General features: G+C 28.9%; 1 protein-coding gene and 1 pseudogene across 1 annotated transcript; one reads left to right on the top strand and one right to left on the bottom strand.

The window, feature by feature from the left end:
* The first annotated feature begins 4,276 nt into the window (after nucleotides 1–4,276).
* LOC132924066 (uncharacterized) lies at nucleotides 4,277–6,177 on the top strand (annotated as a pseudogene).
* Nucleotides 6,178–8,662: 2,485 nt separating this feature from the next.
* LOC132926691 (uncharacterized) lies at nucleotides 8,663–10,499 on the bottom strand. Its single transcript, XM_060991088.1, has 4 exons — nucleotides 10,413–10,499; nucleotides 10,145–10,321; nucleotides 9,665–9,919; nucleotides 8,663–8,794 (listed from the first exon to the last, which is right to left on the bottom strand). Exons 2-3 carry the CDS (start codon nucleotides 10,285–10,287, stop codon nucleotides 9,688–9,690), a joined length of 375 nt encoding a protein of 124 aa, XP_060847071.1. The 5' UTR covers nucleotides 10,288–10,321; nucleotides 10,413–10,499; the 3' UTR covers nucleotides 8,663–8,794; nucleotides 9,665–9,687.
* Nucleotides 10,500–13,256: the final 2,757 nt, after the last annotated feature.

A 13,256-nucleotide genomic window follows, 5' to 3' on the forward strand; every position in this document is an offset into this window, starting at 1 on the left:
TAATTGAACTTACAACGGTTCACTAAAAGTGTTAACCATTTTGAATAACTAAAATATTTTTAAATAATTCAATGTCAGTTATTCAGACCTTGTACGGCGCTTATTAGTCCAGTCATTTAAGCTCCAAAATCGGTGTTTTGAGGAATTAAATCGGAAAGTTTGGTTATAGGCTCTTGATTAACCAAAAAAAAGTCGCCATCCCTCTGAGGTCCTGAAGTCTCCGTCATCTTGGATTTTATGTGCGATTTTTCAGTTTTTTTAAATTATCTTTGAAAATCCTAATTTTATCTCAAAAATACCTCTATACAAAAATGTAGCTGACAAAATTCTGAACAAATATGGTTTCATTATTTTTTTTTTGTAACTTAAATAGGTGAAGAGCAAAATTTATCCATATGTTATAACTTATAAAATTAGGCGCGGCGAGCTATAATACTATAATATACACTATACAGGATGCGAGTTAGCGCCGGGTAAGTTCTAACGTGTCGCAGGAAGTACTAATATTAAATGACACAAAATGTACGAAATTTGTTGGCACTATATTTACTAAAATTAATAGGTATTATTCTTATTTTTTTTTTATTGTGTCACAAAGTATGAACAATTTTAATAGTGTGTCGCCATAATACAAAGGTTGAGAAACACTGCACTATAAAACACAATATTTACGTTTATATATATATATTAACATATTAGTATATTATAGATAAACATTATTATTTATATACATTATATTATAATCATATTATACGTGCACCATTATATGATTATTATATTTAGTAAAATAATAAAATATAAATATAATTACAAAAGTAAAATTAAAACCACGATAGCGATAATCAAGAATGGACTGCAACCAATATTTTCATGGAAAGAACCAGCGTCAAAATGTATTTTAGAAAAAATTACAGGTGCGTGTATAAAAAAATGTGGAGCAGCTGCGACTGCAGAAAATATGGATTTGAAATGTTCTGCTGCATACAAAACATGGTCTGATTCTTTCATGTTTAAATTATGAACAACAAATTATTGAAGACGAGTCCGATGATAATTCAAATGATGACGAGGATGAAATAATATTTCATCCAAACGTAAAAAATGAATTATTTAATGTATTATAATATAAATAATAAATTAGAATAATAATATTAATAATAAAAAAAAAATGTGAACAGAGTAATTTACACTAAAAAATATTGTGTTAATTCTGTAAAATATTCAATGTACCTATATGTCCTATAAAATGTTATAAAATAATATTTATATTTTAATAAATAATATGCGGTGCACATATAATATGATTATAATTAATAATATTTAAATTATTTATAATATAGTGTATATCAATAATAATGTGTATCTGTAAAATGTTAATATAATATATAAAAAACGTAAATATTGCGTTTTCTAATGGACACGAGTGCGGCACTATATAATTATATAGTATTATAACTCGCCACGCCTAATATTATAAGTTATAACTTATAACATATGGATAAATTTTGCTTTTAACCTATTTAAGCTACAAAAAAAAAAAATAATGAAACCATATTTGTTCAGAATTTTGTCAGCTACATTTTTGTATAGAGGTATTTTTGAGATAAAATTAGGATTTTCAGAGATAATTTAAAAAAACTGAAAAATCGCACATAAAATCCAAGATAGCGGACACTTCCGGACCTCGGAGGGATGGCAAATTTTATTGGTTAATCAGGAGCCTATAACCAAACTTTTTGCAAAGTTTCAAAACTTTCCGATTTAATTCCTCAAAAAGTCGTTAAATGACTGGAGTATATAGTGTGCTGTAAAACTGATACAAGTAAATGGTGCTATGAAAATGTTCATACATATTCATTTAGTTAAAAGCTTGTGTTACTGCAGTACCGTGCCATAAACGGTTCTATGACCGTACTTAATAACATTGTTGCTCAGTGCCTGGTCAGTGTTATCGGCAATTTATGTTCAATAATAGAATATACAAAATTGAAAATAATAGTCGCTTATATTGTAATATATATTTATATAATATATATATTATGCAATTGGTGGCAACTAATAATAATATTAGGTTTTAGATCACTGGCTTATTAATATCCAATCGCTGTGCCGTCAACTATTTTAATCGCCAACAATTAAATACAGTAGAACCCGTTTAAGACGATTTCCCGGCTAATAAGCTCATTTTTACGAGGCCCTTGATTTTGACAGCATTTAACATGACGTAATTAACAATGGATAATACGCTCTATGTTCTCGGATAAGACTTCGTCTTCAGGGGCGGATTTAAGGCACTGCGAACTATGCGGCCGCATAGGGCTGCAAAATTATGTTGAATATTTATTTTGATTTTGTAAAATTAGGTACATAATTTACTAATGAACTACTACATTTTCGTACTCATCAAATTACAAGTTTGAATGAAAAGAAAATTACACCATTATTACTATTTCTTGTAATTTATGAACGTAATATCATTGCGAATATATACTATATATACTCAATGGTAATATGAAGGATCTATATCCAAATATTGAAATTGCCCTTTGAATATTTGTCTCAACACCAGCTACTCATTGTACTGCCGAATGTTCGTTTTCTATGTTAAAAAGAATGAAAAATTATTTACGATCAACCATGTCGCAAGAAAGATTAAATTCCTTGGCCATATTAACTATAGAAAGGGATTTAACGTTATCATTAGAGTATGAAGACATTATTGATGACTTCTCAAGAATTAAATCTAGAAAAAAACCTATGTAAACTGCAAAAATTAACTATGAATTAAAAATTAAAATATAAAAAAATAAAATAAAATGTATTAAATTAATTAAAATATATTTTTATAATTATGTTTTTCTTATAAATGTTGTTACCAAAAAAAAAATATACAGATGTTATATTTGAACCAAAATTTTTTTTAGTGTACTTAAATGCATATTAGGTATTGAAAAATTAATTTATTTGAGGATATTATATTAAATAGTAAGTTTTTTTTGGATAGGGACGGAAAATTGTTAAATCCGCCTCTGCTCGTCTTGTCAATGATGTTATTATGTTAATATAAAAATACATTGTATATACATATATCCATGATGGCATGATATTATTGAAATTTTAAATCCTAATTTATCACTAATGGTACACTTATTTTGCATATAATATATTTTGTACTTTTATTATTTAAATATACAATTAATAGAAGTGTGAAACAATATGCTTTTGTATTAATTAGGTACCTATACTATTACATTATTTGGTACTATTACTACTATTATTAAGAGTACATAAATTCCATGCAACAAAAAACATATAAGTAACAGACAACAGTACCTATATATTATATTGTAATTCAGTATAGTAATTATAATTTAGTATAATTTAATATAGTATAGCCCATAGATTATCAAGTTTTTGTTTCAACTAATATATTTAGGTACCTATATGGGCTATATGTATTTATTTGTTTATGATAATTTCAATAGATTAGTGCACTAATAATGGATATTATATTTCACTTATAGAAATGTAAAATGTTTAATAGAATTACCTATACCACTTACCATAGAGTCGGTATAAAATATTGTAAGGGGTGACTATATATATATATTAGATAGATTCAAAAAAAAACTGAGCGTTCCAGACCATAATGTTTTATAGGTACTTATACATGCATATTATATTTGAATCATAAATAATTGTTCCATTTTTTTGTATTTGTGTAATAATTACAATTTTAAAGAAACAGTATTTATAATCTATGTTTGCCCCTAATTTAACTATAGAAATACTGCATAAAGTGGGTACCTATTGCCTATTTAAATTATTATCAGTAACTATTAGTTAAAGAAGTTCAATCAAATATGTAGTATATAACAGATAAACTAGGATTCTAGTGTACAGGAAAATGATTTAATTGTAAACCTACCTAAGGTACCTACAACACCTATTGGAAAGTCATGTAATATTATAATTTATTTTTAATCTATATTATAAACTAAATAGAAAATTGAAAAAAATACTGCTATACCAATTGAATTCAATATTAATATGGATGACAAAATAAGCTCTAATAGCATTAGAAAAGGCAAGTTACTTTATATAATTATGTAATTCAATTATTTTTTATGTATTTTTTATTAGTAATAGTAACTAATTTTATTTGAAACTTAATTTAGAATTATTTGGCCACAATTCAAATGAATATGAAGAATTAATAAAAAGTTTAGATGATAATAGAACTTTAACAGAGTTCATTTTTGAGGCTCAAAATTTTATGGAAGGATCTACTAACTGTAATAATTCAAGTCTTGTTGAAAACACAGAAAATGGTTTGTCTGAATATTAAAATTTTTAATTTGCATTATTATATATTGCCAACTATAATTTTATTTTCAGAAAATTGTTGTCAAAATATTACTGAGTTCAAGTCTATTTTAAAATTAAACAACAAATCTGTAGAATTTAAATTAAAACAATTTATGACTCAAATTTTTATGCTGAATAACTCAAATACCAGGATCTGCTGTGCTTTTAAAACCATGGATCAAAAAATTCAAATGATAATGAAGTCAAATGACAAGACAAGATCCTTGGCGTTACCTATACCTGTGTGGCTGTGTTGCTCTCATCGTTGGTTGGTTTATTACCAACCAAATGAATTGATGAGGCGGATGCAGTAGAAATACTTTTGGCGGATAACAAAGATAGGTTAAAAAACGAAGAAGAATTGGTGAGTAAAAATAACAATCGTAAAATTCTATATAAATTGAAAAATAGGTACATATAATATTTAATATAAATTATAATATCTGTACTTGAATTACAGGTATATAAGCATTAAAGAATTTTTAAGTATAGTTATATATTATAATTTATTATTAATTTTCACTATATATTAATTGTATGTTTAATTTATATAAAAGAATATATAAATATATATATATATATAGGTATACAGTACGTTAAATCAGGATTTACTTATTGCGATAACTTCTGGTATGATGGAGATACCTGTTACAATTATAGTTTTTTTTATAAGATTTATTGACAAGTACTACAAATATTTCATACTTAAATTTTGTTTTAATTTTTTCGAAACAAATTGAAAGTATAGTTTTAAAAAGTTTATTTTTTATCCCTTTAATCTATTGATTTTTAATCATTTTTTTTAGTAAATACTATAGGTATGATAGCAAAAATCCAATTTTGTTCGGTTAGCACATGCTTTACTATGAGTTATGGGTAATGTCTAAATCCTATTGTGGGACATCTTATATTTGGACGTCCATAATATATTTATATATATTATTTAAATGCTATATATATATATAACTGATATTATACTGTACTTATTTATATATAACATTATATAATATAAAGGTTTAATTTTATATGAAACTGAATATTTTCAAACATTAATTAACAATTATATTTTGATTTGTATGTTTACAGAAATCATATCTTTACATAAAAGCAATGAACACAAGCGCGCCCGCAGGATAAAATCCCACCCGTGGCAAGATAAAAATTCTAAAACCAAATCAAAGAGGTTATTTTAAATTTTAAAATATTTCTAGTGTCTTCATTTTAAAATAGCATAACCTACATAGAAAAAAAACATTATGTTATACTTCATAAATGAATCTCAATAAAATTATGTTATAATTATTATGCGTGGCATTAAATTAACAATAGTTTTAAAAAATTCCCAGTTGGGGCAATGGCCCCTAAGCCCCCTCCTGTGGGCGCCCTTGAATGAACACGTCTTCATTGAGTGCTGCGATAGGGCAGATAGTTAATTCTTGTTTTGAATACCACATTTTAGCATTGTTTAGTTAGAAAGGGAAAACTAAACGTTTATTCATAGCATTAAAATTATATTCAGTTATTTATGGTGAGTTGAGCAATGTTTATTTTTATTTATTCTTTACTAGTTTATTTTCATATAGATACTGTAGCAATAAGTGACAATTTTAATTTTTGTAATTTAAAATATCATTAGAAATTAAAAACTGAAAATTTTTCCTCTAATTTAAGTGTTTATTATGTTTCAGAAGCTTTATCTGGTTTACGAACATCTCCATTAGAAAAACAAGAGTTCGACAAAGTTACTGACAACTATATTCGACATGCCATTAAAAAATACACTAATACACCAGTTTGAAATTAATTTAAATGAACACAAATAAGGTTTTCTGTAAAAAAAGAAAATGTATTATTATTGTTAAGCAAAGTGTGTTCTTTAACTAACATTATATTATATGTAAATAATTCACTTATTGCTAACAAAGTTGTTAGTTTTTATTTTATTGATATTAATAATGGTTTTATTAATATTAGTTTTTTATTATTTTATGTCAATTAAAAAGTTTTGATATTATATAAATATTATGTTTTATTTATTACAGTATAGTGTGTGGATTAGGTAATATAGGTTCAATCAATAGAGAATCCAATTTTTTAGAGTAGCCTGGATAGTGTTTATAATGCAGAAACACTAAAATGAATTGTGTATTCATTTTTTTATGGAAGCTTATTAGCATTTGTATGAGACTAAGTATCCTGGCCCCTACTATTTGTTTCTATGTCTATAAATGAATAATTACACATTTATAAAAAAATTAAATTCAATAAAGTAATTTATTACAGTTATATCATTTAATTTTACACAATTTGTGTTCAGTGCTGTGATTCTTAACTGAACCGTTAAAACATGAATGGTGCACAGTATAGAATAAGATAACTTCTAGATACAACACGCTTATAACACTGACCTACGCATCAATTGAGCACAGTGTTACACATGTAAAAAATCGGTACTCAAATGGAAAAAAAACACCATGCCCTGAACCACAAATGCACGGAGTTCAACACATACACTTTAATAATATTTTAACCATCTCTGCACTTGAATTGCTACTCGGGTAAGTACTACCTATATCAATATTACAAAAAAAAAATATACTAAATTTATTATTAATTTTTTAAGTAACTTTTTCTAAAATCTTTTATTATTAATAAATTTATATTTTATATACCTATTCAAAAATTTACGTAAAAACCGTAGTTTTTAAAAATGAATTATTCTTACATTGTACGACAGTTGTATTTTGGTCGCGTGACAGGAAACAAAGTCTTGCTATTTATATAATATGTTGCGTTCCAGTGTTATTAAATATTTTTGTTGCATAATAATTTTTTGCAACATTTATAAAACACATTCGATAGGGGTCAAGAGTGAGTTTAGTGTGAATTCAAAATGCCTAAATCGCTAATAAACGTATCTATATAATTATATGTATACTACTCAGTAATTACTTGCAAGTTGCGATGCGACGAACCAGTGACGTATGTGGTCATTAATCGCCTTTTATACTTTAGAATTAAGACTAAATCAATTGTCGAAATAATCCGATAAATTCGTTATTTATTTTAGTTTTCTGTGCCGTTAACACCGTTAACATCTTTACTACAACTATAGTATTTACAGCCGTGCTGATAACGAAAAGAAAACATCAACAAACTCATTGATAAAACTCACGAATTGTAAAACCTATATTGATAACGTTGTTCAACGGCGTAGTCCTCAACGGCGTTCATCTACTTTCTCTTTTGTCGAAAGCGATAGTTTTTTTAAGCTGCTATGCGAGCCACTACCTACCGTCGTTTCCCTTTCCGTTTGCGTTGCCGGCTTGCCGCACAAAGTATACCCGGCATGTCCTACAGTTGTAAGCATGTTATATCCACGTGTTCATTATCAATGAGGAAAATATATTGATTTACGGCACAGCTGCGAGAGACACGAGAATCGCACGACATTTACTCGCGCGCAAAATATGTTATAAACGCTATCATTATAGCGCGTAACATCGAAAACTACTGCCAGTCGTCGTAACTTTACAGTCTACTCGGCAAAAACCAAAAAAATGCGCCAACACTTGGTGAAATGCATTTGACTTTTCGGCTGTTGTTACACGGTTATCCCGCACAGACGTATTTATATAATATAGCGGTTGTTAATCTTATTAAAGCTTTAAAATACCGTAACTACTCGGCGACGGTCATTCGCACTGAACGACAATACTCCAACGAGTAGTGGACAAAGCGTTCGAAATAGTCGTTGTAAAAAGCGTAGACGAAAAACGAGTTCAAGGCGCCCGGTACTACGTCACGTTTCTCGTTAATACTCTCCATGGCAATAATTTTCCTTTCTCGTAGAATCGACCAAAATGGCAAATTTTTTTTTTTTTAATTTATAGAGGAAAATTTTCTATAGCCCGTTTCTTGATATATTAATTTCAAACTGTATAATAATATATATTTTAAATTAAATAAAAATAGGGTTCATTGAGAACTGTAGAATGTTTTCTTCTGTTGATAAAAAAAAATGTATTTAATGAAAATCCAATAATTTTACGAGGCCTAAGAACCAATTTTTTTTTACCATTTTCATTCCCTAAATAAGTATCAGACTATAGTCTTATAGATTAGTTAAAATAGTACTACCTCATATCCTACTAAAGGAAGATAAAATATAGAGCGTATAGAAAACTATACACGAGTATACTGACTATACTGATCTACATAGACATCTAAAAAGTTAAATATAATGTAAAATTGTATATTTGTATAACATAATATAATTAATAACACAGTCAGATTAAATCATGAATAAATACAAGTCAATATATTTTAAATTATCTATAGTTAGAACACTTAACATATATAACATTATTAATACAATATGGTTTACAAAGATACAGAATTGGCACTCATAATCATGTTCGTGAACCTGAAAAAACTTTAAACAATAAATTAATTATCATCATTATTAACAAAGTAGGTATAATCAGGCCCGGATTAAGAACCAATGGGCCATGGGGGCCTACCAAAAAAAAATATAATATAATCTTATATTTTTCCTAATTGATAAAACTACTTTTACAAATTAAAAATTGTATTCTTAATTTTTTTTATTCCTTATATATAATCTAATTATCAAATTTCTACTTTAGTCATTAGTGAATAATATTATTAATACCTGTAGTAATTGATAAACATTACAAGATGGTTCTAAGTTATAATCAGAGACGAAAGGGCATTTTCTAAACGGACACGTATAAAAAACAATTACAGAAGTACTTTAACACAAGAAAATTTAAATTCTCTAATGAAGTTATCACGAGAAAAGATATTTTTGAATTTACCGACTGATGAGACTATCAAAAAATTAGTTTTTTGTTTTTAACATATTAAATAGGTATATCACTTAATGTAATTATATTTAAGATAGATAACAATAAATAAATTGAAGGAACAATAGTTTTAATTTTATTAAATTTTTATTTTTGTTGAAATACAAAAAAATTGATCTAATAAAAAAAACTGATCTGTTAAAAAATTTAAATTATGAACCACAAAGAGGTATAATATATGAAAATATAAATGTGCGTATGAAACTCCTTAAGCATGGATAAATAATTAATAATGTATTATTATTATTATTAATTTAACAGTTAATTCCATGTCGTAGAAATCTATCATAATAACATAGTTTTTATTTATTATTATTTTTTTTTAAGAAGTTTAATTTCAATAAGGTTAAACAACAATGCACGAGCATATATAATAATAATTATTTTTATTATTATATATGACTTACCGAGTCATTTGTCACAGGCATTTTTAGTGTCCATTATTTTTTATCATCTCTTCATAAAAGTCGAGAAGCATGAGTGGCCTGTAACTTCGCATGAGGCTTGACTCGATCGGTCTAGATGCACTGTTCTCGGACCACCTGACCTGATATAATATAGTACCATTTTCGACCAAATGTCCCGTGACAGCGTCTGGCTCGAGATGTCTAGCAAATCCGTTGAACGTCATACCAACGTTAAATGGTGTACGGTCATCGTTGCTGTGAACAGTAAAAATTGAACGTGGTTACTGGGTAGTTTTACATGCGTAATAAAGACGACGACTAAAGAAGGAAAAAACGAGCACGCGCACCGGAACAGTCCCGGGGATCGGAAGCACGGACCATGGAGCACACGCACACGTTTCTAGTCATTATATTATTTCGTTATCACCGTCGTCGTTGTTATTAGTTATAATACACTTTATCGTTACTGTATTACTGTACCTTGTTTGTGGCCTATTGCGCCCTCTTCTAGCGACGTTCCTACCGCGAACGGCGTTCGCTATCACTCCAGGCGAGGGTTGCGGTTCATCCATGTCCATGGGTTCGGGCGTTTCCGAAACGGACACGCCGGTTGGTTCCACCATTATCGACGTCGGAGTCTCGAACACTTCCTCTGACCTTAACCCAACGGAAATATGGTTGTGATAATTTGCAGCATTGGGCATGATCAACAATGATCTAGAGAGCAAACATTTTTAGCCGTACCTACCTGCGTAAAGTTCCAGAGGTGCAAATGCGACAAGTCCGTGAGGCCGAAAGACTGTATATAGTGACACGGAGAACGAGATAAGTGATAAGAGTGGACAACTGTCGTATGGCCGAAGTGCCGTGTGCCGACCGACGATGCCGAGCGCCGTTCGATAGGCGGCCGACACGATCGGCGAAACGTAGATGTCGCCACCGTCGACCGCGTGGCGATGGTGAATCGGCGGCAGTGACGCTAATGCGGCGGAAGGGTTATGGTTTGATCTGACAATACATCGCTAGCGCCGCCTCTACAGGTATATCAATCTCGGTCGACATACGATATCCGCAATAATAATAATATGACCGACTACGCGATTTAAAAACGAAAACGAAATTATTTTTTTCACTCACAAATGAAACTATTATTATGCCCATCGTACACTGCAATAAAATTATGTTCTCCGGTCGTCGTATACTATTCGTTTAATACAGGGCCGTCGTTAAGGGTAGGCAGCGCTGGCATGTGCCTAGGGCCTCGCGCTTGTAGGGGCCTCGCAATTCGCACTTCATAACAAAATATTATTCATAATAATACATTTTTTAGCTTTGAATTTTATTATTTTTTTAATGCAATGATTATAATATGTATAATGTATATTTGTAATTTGTATGATGAAAAATATTATGCTGTCGGGTTTTAATTTATATTGGGCATTGTAGTGTATTTAATTTTAATGCAGTACCCATCTAAATCATTATATTTTTTAGTTTATTATTATCGTTGTAGACGTCTTGTGGCCTACCGCTCACCCTCCTTCCAGTGCCACTTCAAGATAACATAATAATATTATCGCTAACCAGTACGGCAATACGCCGTGCTGTATGCACGTAGATATTAATAGCTATTAGCTATAGAATAGCTTTATATATATTTTTTATATTTGTTTATTATGGTATAATATAAATTATTTTTTTTATACATACATGAAAGAAGATGTCCTAAATGACTTACCATAATCAACTTTGAGTAATCATTTGTTGGATTTAATTCTACAGAGATATTATAATATTATAATAGGTATAATTACACATTTTTGGTCATATAGACGTAGGTAAATAGTCAGAGGGCTATGCTCCTTAAATGTTAAACGCTATTCACGCTTTTGATTTCCATAGTATTATTACTATTATTGATAGGAAATTTTATTGGTTTTATCCTACAATAAATTAAAGGGCCGCACATTTCGTAATTTAGATATTGCCTAAGGCCTTGCAAATCGTAACGACGGCCCTGGTTTAATACATGCAATATTGATGTCGTTATTCTACAACTGCGTTTATACGATATAAATATATATCAAATATGTCAATAATCAATAATACACATCCTTTTTTGATTGTCGTCGATCGATGATTATTTGTATACCTACTCTAATGTGTCGAAAGAAAGTTGATTCTTCTCTTTCATTTCGGTAGGCTTGAAAACTAAAATATTTAAAAATATCAGAGCGATCCGCGGTGGGAGGGCGCCCACCGTTATTAGAACCGGTGTCAAGAGGACGTTACACTCGCACGTGCCATCTCCGGCCTACAAAATATAGACAACTAAGACCTTGGCAAATTTTTATTCGGAAATGTTAATGTTGTGCAGTTCTCTATTAATTCGAATCGACTCGCAATGAAAGATTTACAGACAAGAATATTATCCGCTTTCTCTCTCGTTGAAATGTTATGACATTTTATGTTTTAAGCGAGTTATGAGCAATTATTTACATATTCATAGTTCACTTAGAAATTAAAATATCTTTAGAAACCAATGAAAGAAACGTTAACCAACGATACATTCACGTTAATGTTATACCAAATTGGTACTGCTGTACGTAAAATGTGTTAGTCAACTAGATACTGAACTATTTATTCTCTCACTCTCACTCTCTCACTCTCTGACCCGCGTCATAATATTATAAAACATTTAGGTACGACAATTACACATATAAACAGATACTCAATATTATAACAGTAATAGGAGTTCCTACGCTTTATATCAATCTTCATATTTTAGCATTGCTGTAGATTTTTATTCTAATAAACTATGCTCTTTTGTAATCGATATAATATAGCTAGTATTATATTACTATAATAATTAGAAATTTGAATTGTTCAAATAATAATTATTATAATAAGCAAAAAATTACACTTTTATAGTTCTTTTTAAATCAAAATTCTATGTATTCCAATATTGCATCGTATAATGGATAAATAGTTAATATATAAACGGTTTAAATTATTTACTGCAACGACACAATTGAAGGTTGTTAAATACAAATAAACGTGGCATATAAAATAGTTATCCATAATTTGCTTGCATGCAATACATTTTCCGTTAAAACGTTTGGCCATAGGTATACCGTGACATACCTGTTGGTTGTTATCGCCCGTAAAACGTCATGTTGCTATATAATAATTATTACGTAGTCGCTCCAACTATAGTCGGAATTGGAAAAATAAAATCGAAACGAATAATCGGCCTGATAGTTGATATACATAATATTTCCATAATATATATCAACACATTAAATTATACGTATAACTATTCGTATTTACAGCGATTCGGAGCCATTTTTATCATTAACGCCTTAAAAAAAAAAAAAAGAATTAAACATTCTCAACATAATTACCTTTGTAATTAATCAGCTTGGACTTTTACCTATTTTAGCAGATATACACGAACACGAGTAATTAACTACTTGGTATTTTTGAAAATGTTAATAGATGGATTAATGGATATATAATATATATTAATAATTGTTCAATTAATTTAATCAAATTATGATTGTATACCGAAATAGGCCTACCTATTGGTTAA

The sequence above is a fragment of the Rhopalosiphum padi genome, chromosome 3 (assembly GCF_020882245.1).
Source record: "Rhopalosiphum padi isolate XX-2018 chromosome 3, ASM2088224v1, whole genome shotgun sequence".
Lineage (NCBI taxonomy): Eukaryota > Metazoa > Arthropoda > Insecta > Hemiptera > Aphididae > Rhopalosiphum > Rhopalosiphum padi.